Source organism: Oryza brachyantha, chromosome 10 (assembly GCF_000231095.2).
Source record: "Oryza brachyantha chromosome 10, ObraRS2, whole genome shotgun sequence".
In the NCBI taxonomy this organism is placed as follows: Eukaryota; Viridiplantae; Streptophyta; class Magnoliopsida; order Poales; family Poaceae; genus Oryza; species Oryza brachyantha.
This window is the reverse complement of record NC_023172.2, coordinates 13,770,764-13,785,355: the sequence shown is the minus strand read 5'-3', so window position 1 is coordinate 13,785,355 and position 14,592 is coordinate 13,770,764. Positions and strand designations below refer to the sequence as shown.

Sequence of the window (14,592 nt, the reverse complement as noted above, 5' to 3'; positions counted from 1 at the left end):
ATTAAAAACAAAGTAAAAAAACTATGATAAAAACCCTTAAAATCTACTTAAATAAAAAATTTAAACCTTAGATTATAAGTATAAAGTCTGTTTGGATCCAGGGACTTTTTTAGTTCATGTCACATCGGATGTTTAGACGTTAATTAGGAGTATTAAATATAAACTGATACGAACTAATTATATAAATAAATGCTATTTCATTAGATAATTTTTTAAGTCTAATTAATCTACGATTAGTAAATGTTTACTATAGGATCACATTCGCTAATCCGTGGGCTAATTACGCTCAATAGATTTGTCTCGCAAAATAGTCCAGAATATGAGATAAGTTTTATTAATAATTCATATTTAATGTCAATATGATAGTGGCTTAAAAAAAATCTCTAGAAACAACAGCGTCTAAGAAGAGTAGGATACAAATTTATCAAGTAATAAGTACATATTGTAAGCAGTTTCTATCGGTCTATCCACGTTCTTCACGAAATTCGAAGACGGCGCTTCCGAGCGTTTGTGATCAGGTGGACTGGAGGGTGGCAGATGGGAGCTGAGCGCCGCCGCACGCCAGCTTTGGACGGACGGACGGTGTCAGCGGCGGCGCTGTGTGGGCTGTGGCTACTCCTACTAGCAGTAGCACGAACCGAAGACGAGGTCGTCAGGCAAAGCTGCAAAAAGCCGGCAGGTCACTGGGGGATGGACGTGGTACGTCATCCTGCCGCTGCTTCTGCTGCGGACTGCCGGGCCGGCTGCTTGCCACAGTGCATGCCCAGCAGTACTCCCTACTCCAGTCCAGCCAGGGGGTAATCAGTTCAAGTGTTTGAACCTTGGTCATTCCTAATAAGGAGATTCATTTAACTAATTGCATTTTTTATTAAAAAGGTTAATACCCTAAAATATATGCAACTCTAAGATTTAAATTTTATAATATAATATAAGCATTTCCGCACTGATTTACATGATTTCAATCGTTTTAATGATTCCAAAGCCAATAAGATGTTTAGGATTCCTAGGGCTCATTTGAAACACATGATTCGAAGAACACCGGAATAGCAAAAACACAAGAATTAGGATACCATTCCAACTTGATCCTATTGAATGTCAAAACACAGGGATTGTTTAATTATGTTGTTTGGTTGCTTCAAATGAAAAGCGTACAGGAATTTGAAGAGAGGGGGTGACACAAAGGAAATTTTCTAATAGGTTTGAGCTCATGGTATATTTACTCCAAAGTTTAGGTCATTACATAGGAATTGTAAAGGGTTCACTCATTTGATCCAAAGAAGCATATCGAAAATATTTCCAAAAGATTTGTACCCTATAATTTTTTTTCTAAAATTCCTTTGTTTCAAAGGAGCCCTTTATCAATTCAAAATTCAATAATTGACTACTGAAGTAACTAAAAGAGAATTTTTTGCATCTTCTTAATCTATGCTAAATAACTCGGAAATGATTGTATTTTAGAACAGATGCAGTAAACATAAGCATTTCTAGGTTGTTTAGTAAATATTAGGGTTGGGTAAAAAGATACATTTATAGTCACTTTAGTGGCCAATTTTTAAAATTTAAATGATTTATTTTATTCCTGAGCTTCTGATTGGTTGATAAATCATTCATGTGATGGGAATCAATTAAGTAATGCTTATATTATGGTATAAAGTTTGAATATAAAAAATAATTATATTTTGAAACAGAATGACAACTTGATCTTGATCAAATATAAGTATTTCTAGTTATGCATCTGGATGTCGAGTTAGTAAGGGCTAGAAATATGTAGTCCCTCTATCACAAAAAGAATCAAATCCTTGTAGCCCCCGAGAAAACTCGGCCCGTAGTCTAGGAGTATTTAAGGGATAGAACTTTTTGATTCATGGAGCAATGGTAGGCAAGAAAGTATGAGTTAATTATTTTAGGATAAAATTTGAACTGGGAAGAAATTTATTTTTAAGAACAGAGGGAGTAGTTAGATTAGCAAGCTACGTAGTAATGAGTGTCCATGCCTATGCACATGAGGAAGTGTTTCATTAGACATAAATTTAATATGAGTAAATAAGAGTACACATTGCACCGGGTATAATATGCTTTGTTTCATGTTGCTCTAGGTCTAATACATAATTTTATTTTAAACTAAGGTATATGGAAATAACTTTCACTTTCCATTGGGTTGCATCATATGATTAAATTAAATAGGAGTCTTTTAAAATATGAGTACAACTTATGAAGAATTTAGAATGTTTCACTTGAGTTCTTGTTCAATTTTCCTTAAATTCCATGAAATTGGTAGTTATCTTAGAATGTATCCTTGTGCCAATCGAAACTTATAAGACCTTGGTGTAAAGTAACAATACATGCTAAACATGGTGTAAAACAAAAGAAAGTGGCCATTACATGGTGCAAAGTTCAATTATTTAGTATTAACTATTGAAATTTGTAAAAGGAAAAATAAAGAGGCCCATCTTTTAGCTTTTCCGTCAAAAAAACCAAACGGTATATTCGTAAATATATAAAAAAAATTGTGAATAAAAAGTTTATACATGTGTTCTTAGCCATATAAGAGTAAAGATCGAAGAATAAACTATCATGAAAAAACTCTAAAATCAATTCAAAATTTAACGTTGAAACTTAAATTTTGGTTTATAATCATAAGCAAAAGCGAAAAAATGAGGGTGAAAATTTCTCACGGAATTTCTTAATACTTCTCGTGCTCATAACCACGTGTATGAAGACAAAATGGAAGATATTCGAACGAGCTAGCAATAAGCGAACAAAATCCTTTGTACTTTCCAAAAATCAATTATTTGAATTTTAAATTTACCTCAAATGATCTGTTTAAATTTTCCACCGAGCTTTCGATATTATGAAAATGGTACCCTCTCCTCCCAAAACGAGCTTCTCTGACTTAAGTAAGAGTGGCTAACATGTAGACTCATGAACAGTGAGGTCCATTGTCAGCCATCCATGTTCCTCTGACTTTTAAAGTCAGAGGAGCCACTTCCCCTCACCCTCCTGCCCCTGGTCACGAGCCGTTCAATTTGGGCCCACTCAGTTTCTCAAACGTGTGGAAGGAGCTCAGCAACACAATGATCTACTGTAGAAGTGAATAAGCTAAATGCGGGGGAATAATTTGATTGTGATTTGCACGCTTAATTGAATTGACCACACGTTACAACTTAACACTCACGTACCGTCCATCGATCTCTTCTCTGCTTTCTTTAAAGTGAACCAAAAGAAATTAGAAAACGACGAGGCTGAAAAAATTAAATTTAATTACCAGAAACAGTTCACAGTGCATGAACAAAAATTAAACAAAAAAGAACTGGGAAAATAGATGGGATGATGCATGGTGTGGTGATTAATTAATTAATTAATAGCAAGTCGATCACTTATTTAATTTACTTTTGATGCAAATAAATATATGTCCCTGAGTTATTACTTACCAAGATCCAGGGTGATCGATCGTCGTTTTTTAAAAGTCAAATAATATATTTATAAATAAAAGATAATTTATGAATAAAACTTATACCTACTCTTAGTGATTTGAAAGTCCATGTGAAAAACAAGTTTCGATAAAAAGGCTCTAAACTAACTCTAAATTTAAAATTAAAAATTTAAATTTTATCTAATAACTATCAGCAGAAAGGAAAAGATGGGATGCCAATATAGACTTTTCAGTGTTTGATGCCATCATTCACAATCTGTTTGGATCTGATCGATCGAGTTGAGTTATTAAGGTAAACTGCCATTGACGTGCATGCATCCCATCCGAAAGTGACACTGCATCACACCTAAGTGGATGAGTTAAAAAGAGGGTGAAGCAACTAGAAAAAAAAAACCAATTAAAGTCACGCAGTTGTGGATTAACACGCCGCCAATATGGTCAGGAAAGTTGGGCATCTACTTGCAAATATGTGGGGTCCGGATTTGATTAATGAAAATGTGATTAGATGGTGATATGAGAGTTTTGAGGAGCTAAATTTATCTAAGCATGCATCCTTCCTACCTCTTTTTTTTTTTCCTTCATAAAGTATAGAATAAACGATAGTAGTATATATTATGGTATCAGGATAGACCAAACTATTTTGGTAAAAGTCTACATGTAATGTGAGTTTCATAGTTAGGTATGAGTATGTTCCACCCAGCTAGGTTAAGAAAAACGTCAATTTTCTTTTGACCCAACATAAGGTGATTTTGACGGCACGTGTCTACATGATGTTGGTAGTTCAATGAAAAAAAGACCTAGCTTACCAACACCAATCTGAGAGAAAATATCTTCCCAGCAAAAATATCCCTCGAATACATACTCTATTCGGTTTCATAATTCTTATTGTTTTTGAGAAAGAGCGTAGTCAAACTTTTAAAACTTTAAATATTAATTAGTTTTTAAATATATAGTTAGAAATTACTAAAACAACATGTATAGATAACTCATAAATTATACTTTTAACAGAAGAAAATCAGAGTCGTTATCTAAAATGACAAGAATTATCAAACCGGAATTAAAAGAAAATCACGGTCGTTAAACGACAATAATTATCAAACTGGAGAGACTATCATTAGTCAATTTTATTAGCTCATATGTCAAAAATTAATCTCCTGTTTCCAGTGACGGCGAAAAAAATAGCTAATCCACTCCATTCTAAAATAGCACAATGTTTTAGCATTTTCCTATTACATGGAAGAGATACACACATAAGTGTGTTAGTCTCTTTACCACTGCATCTGTTTCATAATGTAAGATGTTTGACTTTTTTGGTTGCAACGTTTGACCATTCGTCTTATTTAAAAATTTAGTATAATTATAAAAAATAAAAAGTTATGCTTAAAGTTATTTTGATAATAAATTAAGTCAAGCAAAATAAATGATATTTTCAGAAATTTTTAAATAAGACAAATGGTCAAACATTGTAAAAAAAATCAAATATCTTACATTATGAAACAGAGGGAGTAACACTTATATATAAAGAGCTATGCACCTAAAGCTCCACCATATATATTAATTTGATGTGCTTCATCTACCAACCAAGCCAGCATACAGAAATTTCAAAAAAAAATAGATATAGGTTATACCAAGTTTTATCCACGAAAGTTTTAGTCTGTTTTTGTTTATTTTCTTCAAAAGCACAATATTGAAAAAAACACCGAGATTTACTGATCTCTAACGAAATGATCGATTACACATACATCTGCAAAGCTACTAGAATTATATACACACACACAAAATCATTGAGTTATAATTAATTAATTACCACGTCTACGATGAATAATTGTCGTACCCTCCAGCGGCTAAAATAAAAGGTCCAAGAGAGGAGTTGGAGGTTGGAAACAACAGGCTGTCACAACACAGGTTTTGTACGTAGTTGTTACCAACTTCAACGCCGACGTCGTGTGGCCAATGTTCACCTGTCACCGCTGGCTGCACGTAAAGCTATGCCTCCTGGCCCTGGTGGCCGGCAACGACGACGATGGGAGGGCCAAATTAAACATTACTCTCATCGGTTCCATAATTCATAGGTTTCAAACAACCATACTATCTTAAAATAGTTTTATTATACTGTAATTTTCTATTATAATATATGAAAATCAGTAAATATTTAATTTTACGAAAGTGATTCTTATAGTTTTACTATACTGCAATTTTCTATTATAATATATGAAAATCAGTAAATATTTAATTTTACGAAAGTGATTCTTATGATAATCTGTATAGTGTCTTCTTATGTATCCTAGCTAAATATCTTGGAAGTTATTAATATATAATGTTTTGGTGGTTTGACTTTTAACTAGCTTGTACCTCATCTTTTTTATACTTATATTTATAAGTCAAAATTTAAATTTTGAGCATTTAATCTAAAAGTGAATTTTGGAGTATTTTGATCGTACTTTATTTTTCAGTCTTGGCTTTTAGATATCTAACGATAAGTATGCAAAAGTTTTGTTTACAAATTATTTTTTATTTATAAATATATTGTCTGTCCTTTTCCCATAAAAACGTCAACCAATCATCTCTTGGGTAAATTATGGAACCAACGGAGAAAGCAGGGAAAGCGCTGATTAACATGCGAGTCTATGATCGAAGCACAAGCTATTAGCTCGAGTAGTTTAGTTTAGCCTAATTGTTTCAGCAAGATAGGATTAGCATTGGTAGATTAGTTAAATTAATAGGGGGATAATTTGGGATGGATCATTGGCTTTTACATCCCTCGATCATGGGGTGTGATGCAGGTGGGATCGTGTGCCACCTGGAGGGGAAGATTCCTCTCTTTTTCTCTCACCCTTAACTTCAGCAGCATATTTCTAACCTTTGGGGTGTGGGTGCTACACGCACATGAGACCGTACCAGCATAAATAACACTCGTTCATAAGCAGCATATCGACCAAAGAGCATCCCACGTTTCATCCTTCATATCCTCTATCCTAAAAATAGAGAATAAAATATAAATATTGAGCTCCAGCAGAACATATATCTTATTCTCTATTTTTAGATATCATCTATATTTGGAGAGAGAAACTCTATATATTTGGAGAGAGAAACTATATATTCGGATGTTCTCTCTTCGTCCTTCAAAGAAATATAGAGGATGTTATATATGGATGATCTGCTTAAGTATAAAGATATATATAGAGGATGAAACTGTTTTAGATGATCATCCAAATAAAAGTATAGATGATCAAATTTAGATGATTGTTGGGATGGTCTAAATGGCAGCAAAATCAACCTCATGTCTGTTTATATGTTGGGAGCCATTTCAATGTGTATTTATATCTATATAGTAGATAAAATGTTTGTGCAAAGTTACCATGTTATGCATTCATCTAGCTCGGCAGGTTAGTGCCATGTCCGATATGTCACTCCCTCCATGTTTTTTAGTTTTTTTTATATGAAGCCATTGACTTTTAGGTTTACGTTTAGTATATAATTATTAATTATTTGTTATAATTTGATTTATTATTATGAAAACTTTAAGTATGACTTATAGTTTTGTATATTTAGATAATGTTTTTTAAATTAGATGAATGATCAAACGTAAATATAAAAATTAATAACTTTATATAAAAAAACATAGAGGAAGTACATGTATTTTCATTGATGGTGTAGGTGGGAAACAAGAGTGTGATAAGAAATTTATTTTATATGTAAGGATAGGTGTGTTTTTATTGATATTTTGACAATGACCACTCCTCACAGATAGTTTTGGTGTACAGAAGCGGTGCAATATTATACGGCTACGGCTAGAATTACGTCACAAGCACGTTCACATACAAATCGGCAATCAAATAATGGTCAAAATAGAGGAGCCCCCAAGGTTTATATTCCCGTATGAGTAACACCGCCACTTTGTCCCCCTTCCTTCTCCTGTTTTTGCGCTTTGTTTTTTAATCTCGCATCTAGTTTAGTCGTCTTGTTTTTATCTTCTGGGTTTGTGCCTTAAGCCAGCCAGGCTTTTAGGCGTCATGTACCAGAACTCTTACAATGAAATGGAGTAATGAATCAAATTGATGATATTATAGAGACGTAGACCAATAGTTTACAACGTAATATCTGAGACCACCGCTTAAAAACATGACGTAGAAGCACCTACATTTGTACACATTATTTAATGGATTGCTACACCATTCACCACCTATATATTTTATTATATATGAATGCATGATATACTAGATGATGCATGCATTTGCAAGGAAAAAAATGCACATTGAAAGTATGGGCACCTCTTATGTCCTAACTGTACACGCGTGTCTCTATTTATAGCGAAGAGAGTAGATATATGCATGAATAAATATACAGTGAGATCATCCGTGTTACTTGATAAAAACTCTTTGTTCAACCACAAGCGTGTAAAACTCTATTCTCATGCCTATTTGTTCACCTACATAACCTCAACCTTCATTCTTATTTCTGAACTGTTTTGTCTTCGTATTCCCTGTGTTCCACGTTATAAAACTTTTTAAATTTGTCTAGACTTATTTATGTGTCTACGAATATATATATATATATATATATATATATATATATATTATACAATATAGATGAATTTAGACATACTCATAAAGTTATAATATGAAACAAACAATATTGAAGTGATGCGATGTTTTCCATGTGACTGATGATATGTGATCATAGCAAAACTCAAGTTCAACTCCCCCTTTGGGCCCTAATACTAAATTTATCCCCATGTGAAACGAAATGCCAATCCCCGTCTTGCCCATGCATTAACTTAAGCCAGGGCATAACAATTGGGGTGGTTAACTTAATTTAATCACCAAGATTTTTTGCCTAATCATTTATCTTATCTCTTTCTCTCTTTTTTTTTTAAGAAAAAGGGCCACATGGCCATTTATTACCTGGAAAGGGAGGGATTAACCCACAACATGCCAATGCATGGCCATTTTTATACTCCCCTGCACCCCTGGCCCCCAGCCACGCGGGCACCACCCACGCGGCTGCCATGACACGTGGGCCATGGTCCCGCGTGGGCCCCACCCATCAGCGGCGTACGCGAGTGGGCCGCCCGGTCGGTTGCGCCCTCGGAGAGTGGAGAGGGGTCCGCGTTAATCGCCGGGCACGTTCTGCACCTCTTTCGCTCTCTCCCGGGTGGGGCCCACATTACAGCTGTTATAATGTGGTCTTGTCTGCCTCCTCCTCACTCTACTACTCCTTTATTAATTTTGTTTTGTTTTGTTTTTTCTCCAATCCTCCTAACTAATTTTGTTCTCATGTAAACTTTTTTTTGGGGGGAGGGGGATTTGATCTTGGTTTTGTAATGAGTTTTTTTTTTGGGCTGTTGCTGATGCAAAAGTTATGCCATTTCTTGCTGTAATTGTTTCTACTGCCCCTTTGGATACTCCAATGGTCCTTAGCTTGGTACTGGTCATCAGTGAAACCAATTGGCTCAAACTCAGGTGTTGTTTTTACAAAAAGAAAATTATCTCCTGTTTACATATACAAATAAAAAAGAGAAAAAACGTAGAAAAAGAGTAGAAAAAGACAGTGAATTTTTGCTCATAACATAAGACTAAATATCCAGGGTGAAAAATAACCGACTAGCAGATGACGATGATGATCAATCACAGAATCCAATATATTCCCCCCATGGGGATTGAGGTAGAGGGAGTTTTTGTAGAGGTATTTGTGCTCCTCTCCCTTTTATTACAAGCCTTCACCTTTCTCTCTCATCCCACAGTTTCCTACTCCCCTTTCACCTGTTTCTCTCTCTACACCATCCCTACACTCCTCTCTCTCTCCCTCCTCTGTCCTTTCGGTTTTTAACTTAAGCATTAGGCAGGGTAAAGCTCCCTCTCTCCCCTGACAGCGCAGCATCTTGTTTGTTTTTATCTCCCGCATCATCTCCCTCATCATCTTCATCTTCAGCAAGCACACGCATCTCTCTCCTCTCTCTCTACTCTCTCTCTGTACTCAACATTTCTCAACTTTCACTTCTTCTTCCTCCTCTCTCTCTCTCTCTTCACAGCTATCATATTCTCCTCCTGCTGCTGCTGCTGATGATGCTTCTCTCTCTCTCTCTCATCCATCCAGTATTATTTATTGCAGGCTTAGTGATGGTATCTTAATTCTTTTTTCCTCTGCTGCCTCCTCTTCTTCTTCGTCCCTCCTCTTGCAGTTGCAGGAGTATTTTTTCTTTTTTGCCAGGCTTCTTCTTGTACTGGTGTTTCTTTCTTTCCTCCCTTTCTTGTGCTTCTTCTCCTTGTCTTGCTAGTTGCTGCTGCTGCCTCTTCTTCCTTTTTTTTCTTCTTGGGTTTCTCTCTCTGTCTCTCATGCTATCCTTTTCACCTCTACTCCTGATGTACTGATCATTCTATCACCTCCATTCCCCAGTGGTAACACTCGGCGGCGTGCACGAGTGTGGGTGGGGGGAGGAGGAGGAGGAGGGGGAGGGGGAGGTAGTAGCATGCAGCAGCAGCAGCAAGGGGGAGGGGGAGGAGGAGGGGGAGCGGTGCAGCAATTCGGCGTGCAGGCGGCGGCGGCGGAGATGTCGCCATTCTCGCCGGCCGGGGGAGGCGGGCAGCGGATCTCCATGGCGGAGGCGCCGTCGCCCATCAGCAGCCGGCCGCCACCGGGGCAGCAGTACGACGAGCTCGGCGCGCCCGGCGGCGTCGGCGGCGGCAGCGCCGGGGGGTTCGACGCCGAGGCGCTGGCGGCTGCGGCGGTCGGCGAGGAGGGCGCCAGCGGCGGCGCGGGGGGCAACCGGTGGCCGCGGCAGGAGACGCTGGCGCTGCTCAAGATCCGGTCGGACATGGACGCCGCCTTCCGGGACGCCACCCTCAAGGGCCCGCTCTGGGAGGAGGTCTCCAGGTAAAATTCAACGCCATGAGCCCCAAGAATTGCTCGCCGGCGCCGCCGTGGCTGAATTCTCGTCGGCGAAATGCTGCATGAAATCTCGGCGGCGTCCAGAGCCGGCTGGTGTGATTTTGGTTACGCTCAGTCAATTAATTACCCGGCTAAAAAACACTTCTTTTTCACTTTTTCCTTAACCATCCTTCACGAGCACAGTGACTTCTTTTCCATTTTAAAATAATACAGATATCACTCTCCTTCCTCACCTTTCCAAGAAATTTTTTCATGCCCATCTCTTATCAAGATGGCAGTACATACACCCATACGCTTCAGATCCGGAGGCATCAATTCCATTCTGTCTCCTCAGCCTCTGAATTTTGCAAGCAAAATTGAGCGAAAAAAAATGCGTTCTTTTGCACAAGCACTGGAAAAAGATGGAATTTTTACTCCTGCGCAGCATTCTCTTCTTGGGATTTGATTCATCCTAGCTATTGCTGCATGTATGCATATATGTGCCTTTCTTTATCTTTTCCAATGGGTGCCCAAATCGAGTAAAATTCTACTACATGCATGCAACTTTTGTGTGAGGGTTACAGTTTCATGCGTGTGTGTTTTTTTTCCTGCAATTATCTGTGCAATTTTGGTGGTACTGGTCGCCATTGACGAGCTTCTTGCTGTTGCTGTGTGTTCATGGCGTCGTGGTGGTTGGGTGCAGGAAGCTGGCGGAGGAGGGCTACCGGAGAAGCGCCAAGAAGTGCAAGGAGAAGTTCGAGAACGTGCACAAATACTACAAGCGCACCAAGGAGAGCCGCGCCGGCCGCAACGACGGCAAGACGTACCGGTTCTTCACGCAGCTCGAGGCGCTGCACGGCACCGGCTCCGGCGCCGGGGTTGCGGGAGCGGCGGCGGTGGCTCCTGTACCGGTGACGTCGCTCGCCCCGCCGGCGACGGCTGCTGGGGTTTCCGGGGTGGCGGGGCCGTCGGCCGTGCGCGCCCCCGCCGAGCCGCCGCCCGTGGCGCCGGTGGCGATGATGGGGAACGTGATGAGCTTCTCGACGTCCAACACGGAGGATTACTCTGATGAGGAGGATTCCGACGACGAGGGCACGGAGGACATGGGAGGCGGCGCGGACGAGCGAGGGAAGAGGAAGAGGCTGTCGGAGGGTGGCGCCGCCGCGGGCGGCGGCGGCGGCGGGAGCGGGAAGATGATGAAGTTCTTCGAGGGGTTGATGAAGCAGGTGATGGAGCGGCAGGAGGCGATGCAGCAACGCTTCCTGGAGGCCATCGAGAAGCGGGAGCAGGACCGCATGATCCGCGAGGAGGCATGGCGGCGGCAGGAGATGGCGCGGCTCTCGCGGGAGCAGGAGATCCTCGCGCAGGAGCGCGCCATGGCGGCCTCGCGCGACGCAGCCGTCGTCTCCTTCATACAGAAGATCACCGGGCAGACCATCCCAATGCCGTCCATCCCCGCGCCCGCCATCACCGTCATGCCTCCGCCGGCGCCGTCGCAGCCGCCTCACCCCGCGCCCATCGCCTCCGCCGCGCCAGCTGCACCGCCACCATCGTCGCAGCCACCACCACCACCACCACTGGCATCATCCCACTCGCAGCCCCAGCCCTCGCCGCAGACCAAGTCGCCATTGCCCGCGACGCCGCAGCCTCAACACCACCACCAGCAGCAAAGCAGTATGGACATTGTCATGACGCCCGCAGCCGAGCCGCACGACGCGGCGGGCGGCGGTTCGGGATACGACGGGTCCGGCGGCGGCGGGCAGCCGTCGTCGTCGCGGTGGCCCAAGGCGGAGGTGCACGCGCTGATCCAGCTGCGGAGCAACCTGGACAACCGGTACCAGGAGGCCGGGCCGAAGGGCCCGCTCTGGGAGGAGATCTCCGCCGGCATGCGGCGGCTGGGCTACAGCCGGAGCTCGAAGAGATGCAAGGAGAAGTGGGAGAACATCAACAAGTACTTCAAGAAGGTCAAGGAGAGCAACAAGAAGCGCCCCGAGGACTCCAAGACCTGCCCCTACTTCCACCAGCTCGACGCGCTCTACCGCAACAAGGCGGCGCTCAACTCCTCCGGCGGCGGCGGCGCCGCGCCGGCACTCCCACCGCCGGAGCACGCGGAGGCGGCGGTGACACTGGCGGCGCCGATCTCGCAGTCACCGCCGCCACAGCTCATCCAGCCCGTGACCAAGAACGGCACCAGCACAAACGGGAACGGGGGCGGCACGAAAGGCAACGGCGGCGGCGCGTCGTCCGAGGGAGGCGGAGGCGGCTCCGGGGGCATGCAAACGCAGGCGAGCAACGGCAGCGTCGCCGCCGGCAACAAGTTCTTGAGCGGCGCGGCGGCGAAGAAGGTAAGCTAAAGCTAGGCACGGCGTCGTGTGCATTCTCCGTGTGGCCGTAGAGATTAGATTTGGCGCGTACGTCGTGGTACGGTGCTGTTCGTTTTTGGTGATCCAATGCTGATTGCGTAACGCTGCGCATTTAAAGCCAGAGGACATCATGAAGGAGATGATGGAGCAGAGGCAGCCGCAGGCGGAGGCGGCGGCGGCGGCGAACAACGCCTTCGGCCGAACGGACGGCGGCGGCGACAGCGACAACATGGACGAGGACGACGAGGACGACTACGACGACGAGGAGGACGACGACGAAGACGACGTCGACGGCAACAAAATGCAGTACGAGATCCAGTTCCAGAGGCAGCACCAGCACCAGCACCAGCAGCCGCCGCCGCCGCCGCACCGCCACCACCAGAACGTCGTCAGGCCGAACGCCGCGGCCTCCGCGGCCGCCGGCAACCCGCCGGGCACCGCCGCTCCCGGCACGGCGGCCGCTACGACAACAACCGGATCTTTCTTGGCAATGGTCCAGTGATCCATCCATCAGACAAACACCCGGTGACTCTCTCTCTCTCTCTCCCCTACACATGCATACCTCCCTGAGCGTCAATGGCATCTTCTTCTTCCTCCTCCGTCTCTTCTACCATTTGTATCTACCTACCTACCTACCTGTCGATCGCCTCCATGCTCGTCCATATCTCAAACACCTCAAAAACCTAAAACCTCAAGAATTCTCTTTCTCCGGCATTTCCTCCATTGATTCCTCATGCAAGCTAAGCAGCTACATGCATCTCCATGCCAGATCGAAACCGCCATTTCAATTCCTCCTAGCTTGCATGATGCCCATCACAGATCGTCGCTGCATGCATGTCCTAGCAAGAGCTTGTACAGTAGCATCCATTTCTTGATTCGTTCTTGTGTTAATTACAGTGGTCTCTCTCTAGCTAGTGTCAAAAACAAAAAAAAATTGGTGGTGTGGTAATTTATTGATTTGTTGTGGTAAATTTAATAAGGAACCCTCCATTGGCGAGGGTTCATGGAGAGGGTTAAAAACAAACTTTGGTGCGGTGAAAAACGAAATAGGAGAGGAGCGGTAATAACACCTCGCTCTCGCGGTTAAAAATGGAAGACAAGGGTATATATGTGCAAAAATGATGATGCCGTTGTTGTGAACTTGTGGTTGTTACACCTCGGTAAAAAAAATTGTTTGGCTATGTGTACTACTGCTCGATCTACTGTGGCATGTTGCAAGAAAGGCGCGGTGAAAAAAAAAATTGAAGGTGAAAAAAGATGTGCTCATCAAGTGGCAGTGAAACAAGAGAGCTGGTGCTGCTGGTGTATGCCGGATTTTTTTTCCTATTTCTCTCCTCTTTTTTCTTCTTGTATTTTCTCTCTCTCTCTTTCTTTTACTTTTTATATGTTTTCTTTTTGTTTTTTAATTACCTAAACTGTCCATTATGTATTACCTGAGTTTTTTTTTCCTTTCTTTTCCCAAAATGTTGTTACCGAAGTTTTACAGTGTATACTTGCGACATATTACATGTTAAATTCTTGCTATTCTTATACCAGCATTCTTCTAAGTGTGATGCTCCTTGTCTACTTTATTTATTTATAGAGAAATGAAGGATTGGTGGCAGATGCAAAGATTTAAATTACATGTGCAGTTCTGGTTATACCCTAGGATCCAATGCTTAATTTATTGTAAGCTTTTGGTTTTAGATCCCATAAGGATCTCGATCTTTCAAATATTAATATGTATTGCTATGCCAGGATTAGTATATAAGTCTGGGGAGATAGCCCTCACATGCCAAAGATTAGCATACCATAGAGCAAAATCAAGGGTTTGATATATAGGGTGCAAAAATTAAAGAAGTAATTATCAAAATATATATAATCGGGGTAAACTTATTAAAATGGCTACATATAGCATCCAAGCTAACTAGTTCGATGTTCTGGTATGAT

At 42.1% G+C, this 14,592-nt stretch overlaps 1 protein-coding gene across 2 annotated transcripts; it reads left to right on the top strand.

Annotated features, from left to right (window-relative positions):
- The first annotated feature begins 9,328 nt into the window (after positions 1 to 9,328).
- Positions 9,329 to 14,277, top strand: LOC121055525 (trihelix transcription factor GTL1-like). 2 transcript variants are annotated; one of them, XM_040528098.1, is made up of 4 exons: positions 9,329 to 9,555; positions 9,830 to 10,306; positions 11,004 to 12,645; positions 12,782 to 14,277. In XM_040528098.1, the coding sequence occupies exons 2-4, from the start codon at positions 9,903 to 9,905 to the stop codon at positions 13,163 to 13,165; spliced, it is 2,430 nt and encodes an 809-aa protein (XP_040384032.1). In that variant the 5' UTR covers positions 9,329 to 9,555; positions 9,830 to 9,902; the 3' UTR covers positions 13,166 to 14,277. The 2 variants fall into 2 exon arrangements, with proteins under 2 accessions (XP_040384032.1, XP_040384033.1); XM_040528099.1 differs by lacking the exon at positions 9,329 to 9,555 and having other exon boundaries at positions 9,697 to 10,306; positions 12,786 to 12,899.
- The last annotated feature ends 315 nt before the right edge of the window (positions 14,278 to 14,592 follow it).

Coding starts and splice junctions, on each gene's coding strand:
- LOC121055525 (XM_040528098.1), top strand. CDS start 9,903: ATGCAGCAGCAGCAGCAAGGGGGAGGGGGAGGAGGAGGGGGAGCGGTG. Junction 10,307..11,003: donor CTCTGGGAGGAGGTCTCCAG/GTAAAATTCAAC, acceptor GGTTGGGTGCAG/GAAGCTGGCGGAGGAGGGCT. Junction 12,646..12,781: donor GCGGCGCGGCGGCGAAGAAG/GTAAGCTAAAGC, acceptor GCGCATTTAAAG/CCAGAGGACATCATGAAGGA.